This window comes from Lonchura striata, chromosome Z (genome assembly GCF_050655825.1).
Source record: "Lonchura striata isolate lonStrDom1 chromosome Z, ASM5065582v1, whole genome shotgun sequence".
Taxonomy (NCBI): domain Eukaryota; kingdom Metazoa; phylum Chordata; class Aves; order Passeriformes; family Estrildidae; genus Lonchura; species Lonchura striata.
In genome coordinates, this window is record NC_140740.1 from 84,925,451 (window position 1) to 84,946,595 (window position 21,145).

The window sequence follows — 21,145 nt, forward strand, 5'->3', positions numbered from 1 at the left end:
GAAATAACTGGGTTTGTTCATGTAGTGTCACAGCACATTTTGCTGCACATGCTGTAACACTGTGCAACAGAAAAAGGGATTTTGTGCAATAGACCTTTCTACCAGCATCTCAGGAGACACCCCCCCTTCCAACATCTCATGCTGAATATTGACAGCATTGCTCATCATTCCCCACTTAGTTGCTGCCTCTTCATCCGTACAGCACGGGGAAGGTACAAGCTGGGGCTGGGTGTGTGCAGCTCTCTTATGTCCTCCCAGGCATCACCCCCACCTCTGTGCCCGTGCAAGTCCATAATCTTCAGACCCCAGCATGGCTTCTCCAAAATCACAGACTCACAGTTTCTCCCACACCCATAAAAAACAGCCTAGAGTATCACCTATATTGTATGCAGTAGGGATCTGAAAGTATTTATTACAGAAGGAGCGCCTGAGAGTGTCAGACCAAAAATAAATTCCTGCCCTGTTCCTAAGGGGAAAAAAAAAGGAACAGGGGAGAAGGAGAATTTCCAAACTGGGGGAAATATAAAAACAAAGCAAAACCAAAAAAACAGTTGTTTTGACCACAGCAACTTTTGATGTTCAAAGGGCACACACTTGCAGGCTTTAGATAACACTTGGCCATGGGATGTGGCCATCAACAACAAAGGCCCTCAAGAACCTGCAAGGGTGAAACTTTCGAAATTCTGCTACACCACATTCAGGCTTCCATTGGTGCAAGCACACTTTCCAGGGAAAGCCTTTATCCTCTTTTTTTTTTGTATTTTGTCTTTTTTTCTCCTTTTTTATTTTTTCTCTTTTTCTCTATTTTTTTCCTTTTTTTCTCCTTTTCCTTTTGCAAAAGCCAAAGGCCATGAGCTCATGCCCACTTCACCTGAAAAACCACTGCTGGCATGGCATGAAAAGCATTTCTGCCTTAAAAGCCGAAGAACCACAGCAACAAACTGAAATATTTTTTGTTTCTCTTTTCCCCTGTAACCAAGGCAGGGGAGGGGGATTACCAGATTTACTGAGTCCAAAGAAACAAAAACCCAGCCTCATCTCATGCTCAAGTCAAACTGCAGCTGGAAGACGGGCAGCCTGGAGCCTAGGGCATTCTAGGGAGGGATTGACTGGATGCAGTTCAGGCTGCAGTGGACCACAACCCTTTCCTCCTGATCCAAAGATAGCCTCAGTGCCACAGCCCACTCTGTCCTGCCCACACTCCTCCTCCACATATGCACAATGGCTGATGGTGATTTAGCTGCTATAGAAATAAAGTGGCCTGTTTTCAAAGATTGTAAATGTGTGCGTTCTGCTATGTGAGCCAAGGCCTCCCTGAGCTGGCATTTGCAAAATGCTGCTGTGGGCAGGCAAGTCAAGCCCAAAGGGAAAGGGCACCTCCAAAGGGCTGGAACTGCCCACTCAGAGAGGAGGGCAAGGGTGTAATGGAATAAGGGAACACAGGTCTAGGAGCTTCCAGCTCTTGGGGACAGCGGCTGGAAATGCAGCGTCTTAGACTTTTGACACATGATCCTTCTGTCTATGTGCTGTACAGCACACCAGGGAACTTGAAACTGGACTCTGGATATCTGGGCAGGAACCTTCTATCTCACTGGTCCTCCCTGAACTTCATCAAAAGAAAGCTAAGAAAATGGAATTTGGTAATCAAAGAGAGGACCTTATTGGCAGTAAATTAAAATGGCAGCCCAATGCACAGCCTCTGCTGTACCTCTCGAAATAGGGGTAAGCTGTTCAGCAGTCCAGTGGAAACAACTAAATAAACAGGTTCAACTGGAAAGTGGCTCTGGCTTCTTGAAAGAAATTGACTTTTAATTAGAATTCTTCATAGTTAGTTTCTAAACAACACCAAAAGAGCTTAGGCATTGAGACTTTTTTTTCCCTTAAGGCCTTAAGTTACATTTGTTCAGTTGATTTTTCTGTCTCAGGCAAAGCAAGTGAAAACAATTCCACAAATTATTTTTAAAAATCAGAATGTGTGTTGCTTTTAATGTTGCTGCAAATTGTGTAGGATTTTTGGATGCCAAGTAAAATCTTGTATCATTGTTAAAGTCCTGGCAGAGGTTGCCTGCACAGAGAAGCTGTGGATGCCCCATTGGCCAGCTTGGATGGGACTCTGAGCAACCTTGCAGTGGAAGGCATCCATGTGCATGGCTGGGGTTTGAAACTCAATCCTTAAGGTAGTTTCCAATCCAGACCTTTCTGTGGTTCTACGTTGCCCTTCCCCCCAGCTTCCAGTGGTCAGCACCGTGCCCAGAACATGGAACCATCCCTCTGTGACATCAGCTCCAGGGCCAAGGGCACTGTGGCAGTGCAGATTCTGTGGGCACTGCGTTGGCAGCTGCACTGGAGTGACAAGCTCTCTCTCCTTGCAGCTGACTCGTGTCTCTGACCACAATGATTTTGCTGTGCATCCTCATCCTTCTGGCTCTCTGCAGGCCTGCATATGGCACCTGTGGGTAAGTAGCCACAGGCTTGACCTGAGGGGACCCAGGAAAGGCTTAGGGGGTTCCCTGAGGATGCCCACTTGCCACCTGTGGCCGTACCAGTTTCCAAAACCCTGGGCAGGAGCCTCAGTTTATCAGCAGCACCCAGGTGTCTGGCACCACTTGTCCGCGGGGCTCAAGCAGGCTGACGTGGGCACACCCCGGGCAGTTCCCTGCTGGCTTTGCCGCCGAAGCCTCGTGGGAGCCTTCTCACAGGACAGAAATGACTTTCTGCTTCCAGGCAGACCTGTGGGCTCCGGCCCATGATCGCTCCCCTGGGCTCAACGCGCGTTGTGGGCGGCACAGACGTCATGCCGGGGATGGGGGCCTGGGCGGGCATTGCCAGCGTCCGCTGCTACTGGAACCCGCCGGTGTCTGTGCACGTCTGCGGAGGGACCCTCGTCGGCGCTCAGTGGCTCCTGACGGCTGCACACTGCTTTATCAACCGCACCAAGTAAGGGGCACCTAGGCACAGGGATAGCCCCGTGCCACCAGCGCTTGCAATTCCCATCCCGTTTCCTCGCAGCGTGCCTAGTGCCTTGCCAGCGCAGGGCCTAGCTGAGAGACTCGGGGAGAAGAGTGGGCTCATGCCACTGCTTCCTAGCAGCCTCCAGCTTAACATGAGTCTGCTTTCACTCTCTGTAGTCCTGTGTTCCTCTTGGTCTCAGGAAGCAGAAGGGAAGTGCTGGTGTGTCACAGCACATGATTCTACCCCCTCTCACCCCTCTCTCCACCTTGCAGCCCTCTCAGCGAGTGGGCCATCGTGCTTGGGGCCACCTCCTTGGGCCAGTCAGGCCCTGACGTGGAAGTGCGCCGGATTAAGCGTCTGATCCTTCATGAAAAATACACTCCTGAACTTGAGTATCACGACATCGCCTTGCTGGAATTGGACCGTCCAGTCCAGTGCAGGTCTTCCATCCAGACTGCCTGCCTGCCTGGTCCTTCGGTGACGCTGTCGGACCTGACAAACTGCTACGTTGCTGGCTGGGGTGACAGAATTGTCAAATGTAAGTTCCCATAAAGGACCTGTGCCCTGAGGGCAAGGCTGGCACACAAGGGAGGGAAGGCTGGGGCTCCCTGAGAGCAGAGGCCAAAATGAGAGTTGGTTTGTGGGACAAATGCCTCTGGAGAGATGGGCCTGGGCTGCTGCCCAGTGCAGACAGCAGTGACACAGCAATCCAACAGCTCTCTAAAGACAGAACTAGGCCCTAGGGAAGGACTTCAACACACAGACAGGCACAGAGTTGCTGGGAATTAATTCCTTTTTCCCTGCTCACAGCATCAGGGAGAGATGTCCTGCAGCAGGCCAAGGTCCAAGTCGTGGATAACCAGCTCTGCAACAGCAGCGAGTGGCTGCAGGGATACATCCACGACTTCCAAGTGTGTGCTGGGCAAGGAGGTGTTGGCACCTGCCAGGTAGGAGCGTGCTTTGAGTCCCAGTGTGGGCAGCCCCAGCACACCACCCCAGCACAGCCCAGCGCCTGCTTTCCCTGGTCCATTGCTCTCGAAGCCCCAGCTCTGCACCACCGCTGGAGCTTCCACCCCCTTTCCCATCTGTGGGTCCTTGCTCAGTGAGGTCCAGATGCCAATCCTGAAACATCCACACACAGGGGAGACAGAGAGTCTCACCTTACAGGCACCCAACCTTCTCCCAAGGGTGTCAAGGTTCTGCAGGTCCCAGCACTTGAGCAGAGCCTTGCTCTGCCAGGAATCCCGTTCTGGCAGGGGCTGGGAGAGTAAAGGAGCCAACTAACTGCTGACAGGGGCATGCAAAAGCACCTTAATCCTCTCTGTTCTACTGCAGGGTGACAGCGGGGGACCTCTTGTCTGCCGAGATAGGCGTGGTGGCTTCTTCTGGCAAATTGGCGTGACCAGCTGGGGAGTCGGCTGCGCCAGACCTAAACGGCCTGCAGTCTCCAGCTCCACTCAGTACTACTACAACTGGATCTGGAGCACGATGGGAAGAAAGCCAGCACCAGCAGCTACTCCAGCGCCAGCACCACTGCCAACCTACACCGCAGCCCCCCCGCAGACAGTAACTCCAAGACCAACACAGCCCTGTCCATTTCCACATGAAAAGCTGCAGCAATTCTTTGATCTGCTGAAGGATATCTTGCGGTACCTAAAGGAAAAAATGTTTTGAACTGCAGAATGGACCACCTGCAGTTCACACTATAATGGGCTACAACCCTTTCCTTCTGTGTTACATTAATTTGAATTTCATTAAGCTGAATTAAAGTTTAAATTGCGAGCAAAAAAAAAAAAAAAAAACCAAAATGACCTGTATTTTCTGCTCTGAGAATACTCTCCATCCATATTTTGTAAAATCCTACTGGCTTGATCATTTCCCAAGCAGCCTTTAACTCAGGGAACCCTTCACCCTCATCCAGGAAGAATTTGGCTTCACACTCCCTTCTGTACAGATCAATGCCTTCCTACAGATATTAATATATCTACAGTGGAAAAGTAGCATCTGGCACCTTAAGTCTGCAACAACAACATGTGCAAGAAACACAACACTAGGAAAACAAGAGAAAGGAGAAAAACGGGTGCAGATGTTGCCCTGTCATTAAGAATGTGAAACCCTTTTCTGCCCTAAGGATGATTTTTTTTTCCCTATCAGATGGTAGCTGGGTTTTTTGACCAATGTAGAAACCTAGGCAGTAAAGAGTTAGCACATTGCTATGCCCTAAACACCAACAGCGATCAAGCAGGCAAGTTTTAACAGGATGTGCCTGGAAAGGGGAGCCAGATGAAGGTAAGGCTGCACCATTCTGGAGCTGAATTTCCTGTTCCAGTCCATGGTGACCACACAACATAAAGGACAATTTAAGTGCAGGAGTGGGGTCAAGGACCAAGCAAGACCAATGGAGGGAGAATCAAGACCACCAAAACCCACAAAGCCCCCCAACCCATTTCCAGAAAGATCCAGAATTCTGTGCTGCACATGGTAACTCATTTTATGAAGAGTGAGTAACCTAATCTGAGAATGGGGAAAACTTAACTATAAAAATGTACCAGAGGGACTGGATGGCCTTCTCTCAGGACCCTGGACACCTGTTGGGTGGATCAATGCTGGACCCAGGATCATGAACTTCTTTCCTCTCCTACCTGATTTCTTTTTCCCTTCTTCTTCCCTCTATTCTTTTATTATTTTTTTTCCCTCTTACTATTAGAAGATAGTGGCAAAACACATACCAATTGCCATGCTGAGTGTGTAGTTTGTTAATAAAAATTGGTGAGGTTTTTTTGTACCCTTTTGGTTTTTGCCATTCTTTTTCATCTGTGAACATCTACAGATCTTGTTTGCTCCCTTCCACATAGGGGTGGAATGTAACACCAATGCACAAACACTCCAGGGAAGACAAGTGCCTTCTCCAGTGCCAATCCCTGGGCCAAGGATCAGTCTCACCCTCTCACAGCAGCAGTCTGTAGTGTCAGCACATCTGTTATGATTCAATTACTGACAGACGCCTCTACCTGAATTAGGATGCTGACAATACCATGTGCCAAAGCCAATAGTATGGATTTTATTTAACAGTCAACGTGAAGTAGAGAGATAGACAGAAACAGGAAAGAGAGGAGGGCCAGAATGAGACAAAGAGTGAGATAATTTAAGTAAAAAGCATCACACACTTGGATCCAGAAAGCATCCTGTTGCATTTTTCTTCACCCTGGTCTTCTTGCTGATGTGGTTCCCAAGGTGTTCAAAACTTTTCACTCTTTATACATTTTAGCAAACAAAGGAACTAATGCTCATTGGCTACACTCAAGAGTTGATTTTCAGTAAAATTTCTGGGTTGGCTTTCTGTGTGGATTCTTTCTGTCCAGTATCAGTTCTCTTCCAGTATCTCTTTTCCTACCACTAGTCTGAGATAAAACCCAGACAGTCTTCACTCACACTCCTCTCAAGTGGGTTAACTCTTTCCAAGTTTCACAGAGGCATGTTCAGGGACAGGGAGCTTCAGTCATCACAGATGAGCAGTTGCTTCTTTGGAGAGCTTGCCATGGTGGGCAAAGTCCTTTGGTGAACTTAACACATCTTAGAGGGCCAAGGAGAACCTCCACTCTTTGTTGGACAAGGGGGGAATATAGTTACCAAATATGAGGAAAAGGCTGAGGTACCTAACATCTTCTTTGCTTCAGTTTTCAACAACAAGACAGGATGTCCACAGGACAACTGGCCTCCTGAGCTGGTAGATGGGGACAGGGAGCAGAATAGCCTCCCCTGTCGTCCAGGAGGGAGCAGTTAGTGACCTGCTGAGCCACTTAGATGCTCACAAGTCTATGAGACCACACAGGATCCATCCTAGGTTGATGAGGGAGATGGCAGAAAACCTTGCCAAGATGTTTTCCATTGTTTACCATCAGCCCCGAGTAACCAGGGAGGTGCCAGATGACTGGGTTGGCCAATGTGATGTTCATCCGTAAGAAGGACCATAAGGAGCACACAGGAAACTCCGGGACTGTCAGCCTGACCTTGGTGCATAGTAAGGATATGGCACAGATCATCTTGAGTGTGGTGACACAGCACCTAAAGGACAGTTGAGGGCTCAGACCCAGCCAGCATGGATTTAGGAGGGGCAGGTCCTGCCTGAACAACCTGATCTGCTTTCATAACCAGGTGACCCACCTGATGGATGAGGGGAAGGCTGTGGATGTTGTCTGCCTGACCTTCAGCAATGCCTTTGACACCATCTCCCTGTAGGACACTCCTGGAAAAGCTGCAGCCCACGGCTTGGACAGGAGCACTCTGTGCTGGGTTAGGAACTGGCTGCAGGGCCAGACCCAGAGAGGGGAGGTGAATTGTGTCACATCCACTTGGGGGGCAGTCACCAGTGGTGTCCCTCAGGGGTCTGTGCTGGGACCAGTCCTGTTTAATATCTTCACTGATGATCTGGGGGAGTGGATCAAGCCCACCATCAGTAAATTGCAGATGACACCAAGCTGGGAGCGAGTATTAATCTGTTAGAGGGTAGGGGGGCTCTGCAGAGGGGCCTGGACAGGCTGGATAGGTGGGCTGAATCCAACAATATGAGGTTTAACAAGTCCAAATGCCAGATCCTAGACTTGAGTCACAACAAGCCCCTGCAGCACCACAGGCTGGGGACAGAGTGGCTGGACAGTGGCCAGGCAGAAAGGGACCTGGGGATGCTGGTCAAGAGGTGATTGAACATGAGCCAGCAGTGTGCCCTGGGGGCCAAGAAGGCCAATGGCTCCTGGCCTGGATCAGGGACAGTGTGTCCAGCAGGACCAGGACAGTGATTCCCCCCTGTACCCAGCACTGGTGAGGCCACACCTCGAGTGCTGTGTCCAGTTCTGGGCCCCTCAGTTTGGGAAGGACGTTGAGATGCTGAAACGTGTCCAGAGGAGGGCAACAAGGATGGTGAATTGTCTGGGACACAGGGGCTATGAGGAGTGGCTGAGGGAGCTGGGGTTGTTTAGCCTGGAGAAGTGAAGGCTCAGGGGTGACCTTATCAACCATTCCCTGAAAGGAGGGTGTAGCCAGGTGGGTTTTGGTCTCTTCCCCAGGCAACCAGCAATAGAAGAGGACAAAGTCTTAAGCTGTACTGGGGAGGTTTAGGCTAGACATTAGGAAAAATTCTTCACAGAAAAGGTGATTTTGGGCATTGGAATAGACTTCCCAGGGAGGTGGTGGAGTCACTGTCCCTGGAGGTGTTTAAGGAAAGACTGGCCATGGCTCTTAGTGCTGTGGTCTGGTGGACAAGGTGATCTTTGGTCATAGGTTGGACTCAATGATCTCAGAGGTTTTTTTTTCAACCTAGCTGATTCTGTGATTCTGTGATTGGTGTTTAAGGTGATTGTGCTCTTCAAGTCTCCTACAATATTTTATGCAGCTCTGGTCCTCAAGGGTGCACAGGTTCTCAGAGCCCCTAAGACCTGTCAGCAGGGAGCAAAGCCTTCACCTAGTCTTCACTAGAGATCACCCGCACAAGTGATGCTTGACCAGCACCTGCTAAGGCCATATTGGATTTTGGTCCACAGTGTTTACTTTATAAGAAGAGAACCTCCCCGTTATAAAAACTGCATACAATTAATAATATTTCCTCATTCAAGAGTGAACTTAAAACAAAGAAGACAGAAAGAAAGGAAAAATCCAGCCTCCAGCCCTGAGATTTAATTAAAAATCCAGGACCTCAAAGGTATTGAATCACTTAATTCCCACTATCTGTTTATGACAGACAGATGTCTCAACCCTACACATCTTCAGCTGCCAGAGACCATCTTCCCAGGCTCTCAGAAAAGACACAGCCTGTCAAGCATGCCTGTAAGATCTGGAGGGCTGAGTCTCTCCAGGGTGGTAGTGAGAAGGGCACTAGGGCTTGAGGAGTCAGGAGAGTATCCTTCTCCAGGGGCTTGGGTATTTCTTCATGTCCTCCTCGGGACAGCAAGAGAGCAAGATTTCTCTGCTTTGTTGCAGTGTGTGAGATTCTGTGGTACTGCCAGTGATGGGGAGCAGCCTGTCAGTACTCCCTGAATTGCCACAGAGAACAGACAAAGCCATGGGGACAGCAGAGTGCCCCATTTGTCATGATGAGCAAGAGGGTGTCACTCATGTGATACCCTGTGGCCACGAGTTCTGCATGGGCTGCATCCTGTGCTGGGCAGAGAAGAAACCAGAGTGCCCACTCTGCAGAAGTTTGATGGAGTCTGTCAGGTTTTCTGTGCAGGAACAAAAATACCTAGAGTGTGTCATCACACCCCAGGAAGAACCACCAGAGACCAGCAGTCAGGTTGGATGCAGGGCTGGATCCAGGCAGAAGGAGCTCTTGGCCTCCTGCATAGAAACAGCTGCCAGTGGCTTAGAGCTGTTCCTTAGTCTTCTTTGGGGAGAGGGACATGCTCCCCAGCTAAGCAGTGGTCTGCAGCATCCTCATGGTGGCTGGCAGTGAGAGCAATCTTGTATGCCCTGCCCGCCCTGTCCAGATGGGTGTAGCAGGGCATCTCGCCCCAGAGGAACTTATCTGTTGCTTTTAGCTGGTGGAATAACAGAGCACCTTGCCCCAGAACTTATCTCTTTTGTGTTAATTGATGAAAAAATGCTAATATGACAAGCTGTCTTGTAGTGAATTACTTTCACACCATGAGAGTAGCACTCCCAGCTGATAACAAACATCTTGCCCTGGAAGTGACATCTGGAAAGATAAGCTGAAATTTCTGTCTGATGGACAACCTGCCTTTCACCCCTGTGAAAGCTACACCAAATTTTCACAAAGTAGGAAATCTTCTGCACATTCCCTGGAAATGTATGGAATTTTCCCCCAAAGCAGGGACAGCTGATTTGTGATTACTCCTCTGAGGTTGAGTGAAAGGATTTAGTGTACACTATCATCATTTCAGTGATAAATTATATCTGACTCCTAATCGATACAATTTCTTTTGCTAAGTTTAATATAGGTACAATAATATTGTACACTGTTTTATGTAGTCTACTAGATGTACTTTTTGGTTTATACCATGTAGTAACTCAGATTAAGGCCTTGTTTTGGTTATCTGCTCTCTGTTGAATAAATAACTAATTTTATGAATAGACCTGATCTGCCATGCTTAGAACTTGCAGACTAGATTGATTTTAGGTGTGGGCGACCCAAATTTAAGCTGTTGCCAAAAAAACCTGGGTTTTAGGCAGATTTGCCTGAAGCTCCCACTCGATCCATGACAATGGGGAGGTGATGCTCCAGATGCTGCAGCCTCTCCTGGAGGAATACACAGAACAGCTGGTTGATGGCACTGCCAATTTCATTGTGGGCCAATGCAGTGAGGAAGCCCAGAGGCTGCTGCGCTCCCATGCTGCTGGAAAGGAGGACCCAGCCCTGAGGCCAGCTCCTGCTCCACCAGCTCCCAGGGAGGGACTCCCACTGGCATCCTATCGCCGGCCGGGGGACAATGTACAAATCACGGACGGGATGGGACTGCTGGGAAACGTGGCTTGAGCTGTTTATTTTCCAGTACCAGTCTCATTCCATGGTTATGACAATGGGAAGAGGCCAGCAGCTCACATCCCAGCAGCTGACCAAGAACTTTATGTTACAACTTCCCTTAAAAACTTAAACTCTTAAAATAGTCAAAAACCTGTAAGTCTTCACTGGGAGCTTGCAGGTCCTCCCATGGTCATGGGCACACTTGGCACTGTATTTCTACAATTTTTGTAAGTTTAGCAAGTTAGCATATTTAACAAATATTGTCCAATTAGAAGAGCAGTTGGTTAGGTATTTTTCCCTGGGTTCTGACCACTGGAGTTGTTTAAGGGGCTTTCTGGTTATGTCTTCTAAGTTCTAGTGTCCTTGAAACACAGTGAAAACACAGTGTCCTTGCTAGCCTAAAAAAGCAAGACTAAAACAGTATTTCAGGAATGTGTTAGAAGGTTACCTTTCTGTTCTGAAATGTAGGGGTAAAGGGTAGGAAAAGTAGAACCATGTATTAGTAGTCTACTAATCGACAAATACATGAAAAACATAGAGAAAGCAGAAATCTCTAAACATCAAGAGCAGCAGCCACCGTCCGACTGTTCCTTGTCAGGGCTAGGGACACTTTCACAGTGACATCCCTAACAGAAGAGGGCTGCTGGCCCCAGTCTTGCAAGCAAACCATTTTGCTGGCAGAACTAGCAGGGGTCCAGCAAATTTATAGACTGGAAAAAGGAAATACATTATTTCTCTCACACAGTCTCTGGCTGCTGCTTTCTCCCCTTTCTGCTGCCTTTCCCCTTCCCCTTGTGCCCCACTGTGGTTGGCGCTTGCCTGTTAGGGAGGCAGGATATTGAGGAAGTTGCAGTTGCAATGGGAGCTGCAGGCTGAGTCTGGATGGGAGCCAGAGGCCATGAACTGCCAGCCTGGCTGGAAGATGCCCAAGCCTTACACCCTTACATTTGGAAATGCCAGCAAGCCCATAACTCAGATTTCTGATCTTCCCTCAGACCCTCACTGCACAGCAGTGGTTGCAGAGTTGGTGAAGTCCAGCAGCACCTGGGAAAAGAGAAACTGCCGAAAACCCCTGGAAACAAACACCTGCTCCAGCAGGAGCAGTGAGTGTCCAGTGGGAAGGCAAGTTCTGCCACGGGAACCAAGGCCAACATGAGGGAGTGAAAACTTGTGCAGTTTGGATCTGCGTGAGCCACTTTGGAGTCCTGTGGGCCTGCTGGAGGATTTCTTGGGGCTGTGCCCTGGAAGAATGTCCATTAGATTTTAACCTTTCCATTATTGTGTGTCCTAGACTTTAAACTTTCCCATGGACTCTGTTTTTTTGTTGCAATGTACGTTTGATATATTATTAGTCTATAATATAGGTATAGATATAATATAGATACCTATATATATAGCTATATAGTGATCATATTGTGACATATGCCATCTGCCCTCCTTTTCTGTGCCCTTGATTACATATATATATATATATATATATATATATATATATATGTGTGTGTGTATATATATGTATATATATGTGTGTATATATATGTATATATATATATCTGTATATATATGTGTATATATATATATATATATGAGATCAGCAGTGGCTGGACGTGCAAGACACAACAAGCCATGGCATCTCTCAGCTCATTTCTGTGAGATGTAGCTCACTTTTTGATAGAATTAAGAGGGGACAAAATCTTTGAAGCAAAAAGTATTTATTGACACCAACAAATCAGCTGAATCAGGTGTGTGTCTCTCCTCCAAGAAATGCACACACACACACTTCGTTGAAATGGAAACCTTTTTATACCCTTTGTAGCCAGGGGGGTCCCTGTTGCCTTTCCCATTTGTTGGGTACTCAGAAAGTTAAAATCTCTCCCCACCACTTACCCTTCCCCCAGAACCTCCTTTCCCCTCCCTTCTCCTCCTTCTTTTGGCTGCATCTTCAACCCTGCTTTTGTTTTGGTTCTGGACAATACTTAACAGGTGCCAGGAACAGATCAAACAAACTCATCTCAACCATAGAAAACAGAATAGAAAACACAACTTTTCCTTTGCTTACTCCATATTCCTACTTGACTGAAGCAAAATGATTTTTTTTTTTTTTTTTTTTTTTTTTTTTTTTGTTGCCATGTCTGATGGCACCCACCACAACTGAAGGAGGTGCCCAGACAGAGCTCCTCTGGGGTCACACTGGATGAGAACCTGGAAGGAGGCACAGCCAGAGCAGGTGACCCAAAGAGGCCAAAGAGATATTCCAGACCATCGGACATCCTTGTCAGTATTCCAAGCTGCGTGCAAGAAGACGGAAGGAGGGGACATTTGGAGTGATGGCATTTGTCCTCCCAAGTCACTGTGAGGTGTGAGGGCCCTGCTGTCCTGGAGATGCGAAACTCCTGCCTACCCATGGGAAATGGTGAATGAGTTCTTTGGGGTTTTTGCTTGTGTGTGCAGCTTCTGCATTCCCTATGCAACTGAATTATTCTCCCCCTGTGAGTTTGCCAGCTTCTACCCTTCTGATTCTCTGCCCAGTCCATCCTGCTGGTGGGTCATTGAGCGAGAATGACTGTGTGTGGTGCTTGGTTGCTGTCTGGGGTTAAACCACAACATGAGAAATAGACAAGAAGTGGTTTAAATGCTAGAGGAGGGAGAATGAAGCTTCCAAATTTTGGAATGGTGGTGTTTTTTCTGTCTTCCTAAGCCTGCCTTCCTCTGGCCTGTCTAGCACCTGGTGTGTGGTCTCTCTTTCACAGCTTCCAGTTTTGCTGGGACTGGCCCATTTGGGCCCACTGCTTTCCTCCTGCCAGTACTTCGTGAGTTGTCCCACAGTGTGTTGGAACTTCTCTTTATTTCTTTACATGCATAGCAGGCAGTTCCCTCTCATGCATGGCTGTGCCCAGGGAAGTTCCCAGATGGGCAAGGCTCCTTGGAAATGCCACAGCAGTGCAGTAGCAGGATGATGTGTTTGCAGTGGATATTTTGCTTGGCATTCCATGCTTTCATTCATCCTACCCTTTGCAGGTCTGTGTCCCACCTTGTTCTGTGTTGAGCATTTGAGAAGTTCTATGAATGTGTTTCCTGAGACTTGGGATGCAGCAAGGTTGACATGTTTTTTTCAGTCCTCAGCTATATTACTTGCTTGCTGATGTTAGCTCTGAAGTAAATAGAGAAAATGACAGACTTTCAAGTCTAGGCAATTACACTGGATATTGAAAACAATTATTCTTCAACAGGATTTCAATATAGTACTGCAGCTTCTCAGTGTTTGGATCAATTTTCCAATTCTACTCTCACTCATAGTTCGTGCAAGAGTTCATCCAAGGCTTTAGCACTCCCACCCTCTTTTCCTGATCTGTTATTTCACAACTGACCCAATAAGGTGTGTGGTGTTCATTATAAATTATTTTCAGGCTGAACAAAGACACCAGATCCCGTGTAAGAGAACTGTTACTTGTAAATGGGGTGAACAGAGAGAGTGCAAGAGACAGAGAGAGAGGGTGACTGATCTGCTTCCTTTTATAGTTTTCCTGATGTAGAACAGATTTTGGCACTGTTTCGGGCCTGTGCAGTCAGCCCTTTGGTGCTTTCCAGGAAGGGAGTCTGGAGTGGGAGTTCACACAGCAGCACTAAGCACAAGTCTCAAGGTAGAAAGAGATGTTGGCTCAGCTCAGTGCTTTCCCATCTCCACAACACCCTCTCTTCCAGTCACAGCTTTTCTGTTGCAACAGTCAGAATGAGATAAAACATTCTTATGCCTGGTACTCCACAACAGGTGACTGTGTAAGTTATTATCTTGTTATGCACAACACTAATGGTTTACTATTCTAGTAAAAAAAAAAAAAATTGAAAGCATGGAGCTTTATAATATCTTTTGAGATTTTGAAAGAGAAATGTAGTTTTTATGTTTCTTGAAGAATTGCTGGCATGGAGGTTGAAACATGCAGTAAATAGCATGAGTCACCAATATGAGGAAAGCTACTTGGTTTAGCTGAAATCCCAGAATCATAGAATGCTTTAGGATTTCAGGGATACTAAAGACCAGCTAGTTGCAACCCCTGTGCCATGGACAGGGTCACCTTGTCCAAAGTTGTCCAAGCCCTGTCCACTGGCCTTGAACACTGCTAGGGAAGGGACAGATGCAGCTTCTTTAGGCAGGCTATGCAAGTGTTTCAGCATGCTCACAATGAAGAATTTATTCCTAACATCTAATCTAACCCTGTCCTCTCTCGGTTTGAAGCCATTTCCCCTTCTTCTATCACTACATATCTTTGTAGTGTCCCTGTTCAGCTCTCCTGTAGCCCCTTTAGGTACCAGAATGGGCTGTAAGGTCTCCCAGAGCCTTATCTTCTCCAAACTGAACAAGCCCAGTTCTCTTGCCTGTCCCTCATAGCATAGGTGTTCCATCCCTCTGATCATCTTGGTGGCCTCCTCAGCACTTACTCTGATAGGTCCGTGTCCTTCCTATGCTGGGGGACACAGAGCTGGATGTAATGTTTTGGGTTGTGTCTCACAGAGCAGAGTGAAGACACACCCCCATCGACCTGCTGCCCAGGCTGCTGGTGATGCAGCTCAGGACACAGCTGGCTCTCTGGGCTGTAATCCCAGCTTTGTTGAAGCTGATGAGGTTCCTGTGGGCCAACTTGTTGAGCTTGTCCAGGTCCCTCTTGATGGCATTTCACTCCTCATGTATGCCACCTGCTCAGCACGGTGTCAAAGGCAGGGACCTTGTAAGACAGGAAAACTGGACAGGACAAATGCAGATCAGGCCAATGTGGCCAATCAAACATTCTCCATTTATTAGTTAGAAGATGGCAGTTTACATACACTTTAATATAGTTTACAGTTTACAAAGGCATTCTCATTGGCAAGCTAAACATTGTTTGTCTTTGTCTTAAGGTGGACTAAACTCCACACTATAAACCTATAATAATTCACGCCTAGAAAACCCAGTGCTTCACATCCACACCTTAATAAAATTTCTAACTGCGCCACAACCTCTTTTTCTTACCGTGTCATAGGCTTGGAAGGCCTCACAAAGCTCATATCTGAGGCCTAGGCTGGAGGAGCTCAAATCTCATTCCAGACATAAATCTTGCCCTCTCTTTCTCAAAAATTCTGCAATATGGTGTCACCCCCAATTTTGCTGAGGGTGCACTAGATCCCTCTGTCTTATGTCCTTGGTGAACATGGCACTGGTTCCAGTATGGGCCCCCAAGAAACACCACTTTTCTCTGAGGCCCATAGGGACACTAAGCCATTGACTACTACCATCTAGATATGCCAGTCCAACCAATTCCACTTCCATTGAACAGTTCCATCAAACCCACCTCTCTCCCATTTAGAGCAAAGGATGTTGTGGGGAATAAAGCCCCAGATCTGTAGCTTTTCCCTTATCCGTGAGTGTGTTCACTCTATCACAAAAGACCACCACCATTTCCCCTGGATGAGTGTCTGCTGGTTGGCCCCTTCCTCCTCCTGAGAGAATTTTTTTGCCACCCAGGTTCTTGTGGGCTGAGTCATTCTCAGAAGGCATCTCATGAGATGTTTGTGAGGTATACAGCACACTATGTCTGGGAGCCAGCACAGGAACATGCAGCAGGACAGCAACTGCCTGTCCAGTCACTGAGCTTGCTGCTTGCTGCAAGGAAGTGGCAAATCTGCAACTTCCCCCCTGTGCTCCATCAGCCAACCTTTTCTCTGGCCAGAATGAGCTGTCCTAGACACTGTACGAATATGAGAAAGGCAATGTGCTAAATGTTATTACTTCTCCTTCCTCCTTCAACTGTCTGTATTAACTTCTTTCTGCTCTCCAACAAACTGATCACCCAAAATACAAGCTTAATGTGTCCAAAAATAGTTTACAAAGTTTTAAAGAACAGCACTTCTATTTTTTGCTGGGTTTTGGGGTTTTCTTGGTTGATTGGTTGGTTTTGGTTTTCTTGTTTAGTTTTTTGAAGAATATCTGCAAAACGTATAATTAGCATCCTTAGAAACAGTGCTTCTGGTACTACCTCCTCTTCCACTCTCCAGTTTGATGCACATTTCCTTTTCCTCCTGACCTCTTTTTATAGTGGTCTACACTAACATAGATCAGAGTGCATCTACGTTAATGCAGATTATAGCACATTCTACATTAATGCATAGGTCTTTTCCCTCACACTGATTGAATGAACTCTAACTGGTTGTACCTTCAGGCTGTACCAGTCCTCTGACTGTACATCATCAAACTGTACATTTTGTGTTAATGTCTTAGGCAGAAATTGTGCTAGGCACTAAGAGTTTTCTTCTTCTCATGTGTTGAATGCCTGGTCAGTCTTTCACTCCTGAAACCTCTGGTAGCACATCCCAGTGTTTGTTCAAAAGCTTTTCAATCACCACAGCTGCAGCAGGATTTCATGTGAGGAGGTACTGTGGAAATGGCCCTGGAGTCCTGGGGGCTCTTGGCTGATCGTGGAGCACAATGTGCAGAGAAAGGCACCAGAACAGGGAGAAAGCAGCACTCAGAGACTTTGTCAGACAAATGACAATTTATTTCTTTTTTTCTTGGCTGAAGAGTCCCTGGATGTGTGCTAGTGCTTCTGGGGAGGTGGCCTCTTCTTGGGTCTGGGGGAATCCTGGAAGCTGGGGGTTCTCTTCTTTCAGGCACGCTGGGGCTCTCCAGAAGAGTGGTCCCTGCCCTGGTCAGGAGCAGAGGGGCTGCAGCCCTGAGCAGATGGACCTGCCACTGCCACCGTCTGCTCCTGCTCTTCCTGGGGCTGGTCCTGCTCTGAGCAGGTAGGTGAGGGGTGGCTGGGACTCTGCTGGAGACCAGTTTCTTGTGTACCAGCTTCCTCCTCTACCTCAGAGTCTGTGGATCCCCTGGCAGGCATCACCTCCTGGGAGCTAATGTAGCTGGGGCTGCCAGAGTTGGTGCTGGCATGATGGAAGCACAGCAGCCTCTGGGCTTCGCCAGAGCACTGGCCTGCAATGACATTGATGATGCCATAGACCAGCGATGCTGTGTGCCCACTGAGGAGAGGCTCCAGCAGCTCGGCCAAAGTCTTTGCATTTGGACCACAGAGACAGAGGCCATGCAGGATACAGCCCTCTGCAGCCTCTGCTTGCCACCACTGGTCCTGATAGACTGCTGCCAGCCTACAGTGCAGCCAGGGAAGCACAGGGTCCAGCAGTTGCTGTTGCCTTTGGAAAAGTTCTGCCCAGACCTCAGGTGGGAGGCCACCTATGAACTCTGGCTGAGCATCCTCCTGCTCATCTGGAGACAGCACCCTTTGTGGAGAAGGCAGAGGGGATACCCCAGGGTGGTGGGGGATGTGTTGGGTCAGGTGGAATGGAGCATTCCCTGCCTGGCTGCTGTCCTCTGCCAGCTCTTCTGAGGCTGTGATGGCAAACTGTAGATAGTCCTGTTCGCTCCGCTCAGAAAATCTGACAATCTCCATAGGTCTGCTGCAGAGTGGGCATGCTGGATTTGTCTTTGCCCACCACAGGATGCAGCCAAGGCAGAGCTGGCCATTACAGGGCAGAGCAGAAGCTACACCACTCCGAGTGTGGTGGAAGATGGGGCAGCTCCATTCTGTCCCCGTGGCCACGTCTCCTTGCTGCAGCAGGCTGGGAAGAGCTGAGGGCCAGAAGGAGCTCCCACATGCAGACACACTCAGTAGAAGCCCAGGCTTGAGCTAAACTGGCTCTGCAGGCACACATACAACCAGTGAGGGATGTGATATCACAGTCCATCTCCTGTTGCTACCACCCAGTGATGCCACAGTCAAAGGATGTCTGGCCCCTGAATATAAGCAATGGGGGATGTTAGGTTACAGTCCATCTCCTGGTGATGCCATCTTCCCACCCACTGGTGTTGTACTGGGACATCCATCTCTGCATTTCCTTGTGCCTCTGTGCATACATCCATGGCCACTCCAGCTCCATGTTACCCTCTCTCTTCTCACCCATGTCTCTGGCTCACCATCACAGTTAAATGCCAGGCACCAAGGCCTTGGCCATGTCTCCAGTTTTAGTATCAGTTCATCACAGCATTTCTATGGATATTCCTGTGAATTTTTTAGGTGAATTTTGATTCCTTATTTTGAGCAGGTTTTCTGTTTATGTGTCTGATCCACACTGAGTTTCATTTTTCCCATTTCCTACCAAGAATTTCATCACTCTTATGAGGCCACAGTAGTTTCTGGAAAGAAGTAGTTAAAAGATGTACAAGGTGGAAGCAATAGAGTCCTTTTGAGAGGGAGGACCAGGTCAAACCCCACAAAAATAATGGCCTGAAAGAATAGATATTCAACTGGAGAGTCAGATCCAAAACCTGGCTCCATTCACAGAGGTCTTTGCCAAACCATTCTAAACTCATTTCCACATTAGGATGATGGGTCTTTGGGTGTATCTCTTCCACTTCCTTTGTTCTCCATTTTCACTGGAAGCAGAGAATTAGAACAACAACAAAAAAAAAATACAAAATTTACCTTTTCTGATAAAGGAAACCAAACAACAAAGGAAGTCTTTTGCTCTGCTTCAATGGTCTCCCTTTCTAGGCTGCAATTTTTTTTTTTTTAAGCTCACAGTTCAACTGGAATTAGTGCTCAACAGATGTTTTTCAGTAAATGCATGCTGGGGTTTATATCTGAAAATTAGTGTAAAGGGAGATGATTACTACAAAAGCTTTTCTCAAACCTAGAGAGAGTTGGGTAGAAAGGTAGGTGAGTAGGTGGGTAGGTAGGTAGCTAGATATCTGGACAGATGGATGGACAGACATAAAAGCTGCCTTGATGCTACATACAAATTTAATGTAATTTTATATTAACTCTAGGATGCTTGGATATTAGAAATGTAAAGAAAATAAATACATATGTTAGTTGTATATGTAATTTAGAAAATCCAATGGCTAGATCTAAAAGGCAATAGCATAAAAATTGGACAATACCATCTCCGTTGCCCTTCATCATGAAGGAAAATCAGCAGTATTTAATCAAATAAGCCATATTTCAGGAAAGCCCCCACACTTTTGATAAGGAGGACCAGGAGAGAGAATTAATACGCTATGCAGCTAAGAGTGCTTACTGAAGTAATGATGAATTGGCTCCCTGTCAGAGACTCTGAAATGGATTTTCATCTTGCCAGCCTTGTGAAACAAGATTCATCACTTGAAAGAACAGCAATGGTAGCAGTAAAGTCAACAGCATGTGACAGAGGTGTATTGAAGCAATGATTTAAGAAGTTCAGTCTATAAATTGAATTATAAGGTTCAAAATGGGGTCAAAAGTCCTTGCATTTCATGGCTCTGTAGGAATGTAAGAGTAATGGGAAAAAAATTCCTTGTTTCAAGAAAAGTAAGAGGGGATTGTTTCCTTGAAGTTTTTGTGCATGCAACCCCACGTGCACAGGGATATTGTCTAAGCTGAAAATAACTGCAAATGATTCTGTGAAGGCAGAACTTTCTTAGAGATCTTGCCATTTTCATGGTAATTTGAATTGAAATAACCAAAACAGAAGTATAAAAATTTTTCATCTGACCTTTGATGACTGTAAACAATCAGAGTCTCTGTTAAAATAAAGCAGAGTCGCTGGTCATGCTAACAAAGTATCAGCAGTTTGGCTTTGAGCCTTGTAGTATCTGTTTCTCCACACAATTGGACTTGCTGCTCTTGACAATCAGCATGTTGGAAGTGGTTAACAATAGATTGAGATACCACTCACCACTTACGCTACCAGACTAAAAGGAAATACATAATCTATCCTCCAGGCTTTCATATCCTCAGGGTATATATCTGTATTTTGTTAGAAATTGATGGAAGATCAGATTTAAACCACATTTTTGTTATTTATTTAGTAGTGTAAGGAAGGAAAAGAAAGTCACAAAATATTGGGGAGAAAATATCTGTGAGCCACAAAAAAAATCTAACACATATCTGTCTAGCATTGCTAGATTAGCTTTCCTTATTCACTAGAAGAAAAATGTAATCCAACATCATGCTCTGTATAATGACAGTAGATGTTCCCTGAGAAAACTGATTACAACTAGTTCATCTGTAATAAGAAGTTAAAAAGGAACATTTTTCTTTTTTAGCAGTTTTACTTGCTGGTAGTATCCTTCTCTCTTATATATACAAGTGGGACAGAGTATTATAGAATTAAAAATTCAAAATAAATATGTCTTGTGGCTTTTCCAGGGCTATTCTAGGTGTGTCTAGAAATATTACTTTGCTTTTTGTTAATTAGTAAATGACTCCTAATTTTCTGTGTCACATGCAATTTCACATTAACACAAGCTCTCTCAGTGTGCCTTTTTACTTACATACAAATATAAACAACAGACACCAACTCAGTGTTGCCAGGTGTGGATATTTATCATGGTACAAGCACAAGAAAGTCAGTTAAACCCAATGCCCATCTGCTAGGACATTTAGATACAAAGAGAGCTACCAAGCTGCAGCCTACAACAGAAAAGTCAATGGAGTGAGCATTCAAATGTTTGCATTGAATGTTCACATTTGACATTTTAGCACGTCAAACACATGTTAAACAATGTGTAGAACTGTCATTGTATTCAGTAGAAGACAAGGGCTTGTGCATGCATGCCTTATAGCATGGCACAAAGGCAAGAGCTGCTCATCACCCTGAATGAAACCCTTGATATTCCTCACTCTAGGATATGGCAGTATTGAATTATTTGCATTGGAAAAGACCCTTAACATCAAGTCCAACTGTAAACCAAAAAACTTG

The 21,145-nt window shown here is 46.6% G+C and overlaps 1 protein-coding gene and 1 pseudogene across 1 annotated transcript; one reads left to right on the forward strand and one right to left on the reverse strand.

Moving 5' to 3' along the window:
- The first annotated feature begins 2,247 nt into the window (after positions 1 to 2,247).
- LOC110473210 (acrosin) lies at positions 2,248 to 4,773 on the forward strand. Its single transcript, XM_085567631.1, has 5 exons — positions 2,248 to 2,456; positions 2,725 to 2,937; positions 3,225 to 3,490; positions 3,763 to 3,899; positions 4,288 to 4,773. Exons 1-5 carry the CDS (start codon positions 2,395 to 2,397, stop codon positions 4,624 to 4,626), a joined length of 1,017 nt encoding a protein of 338 aa, XP_085423757.1. The 5' UTR covers positions 2,248 to 2,394; the 3' UTR covers positions 4,627 to 4,773.
- A 7,245-nt stretch (positions 4,774 to 12,018) lies between these two features.
- LOC146763915 (uncharacterized) lies at positions 12,019 to 20,106 on the reverse strand (annotated as a pseudogene).
- Between the last annotated feature and the right edge of the window lie 1,039 nt (positions 20,107 to 21,145).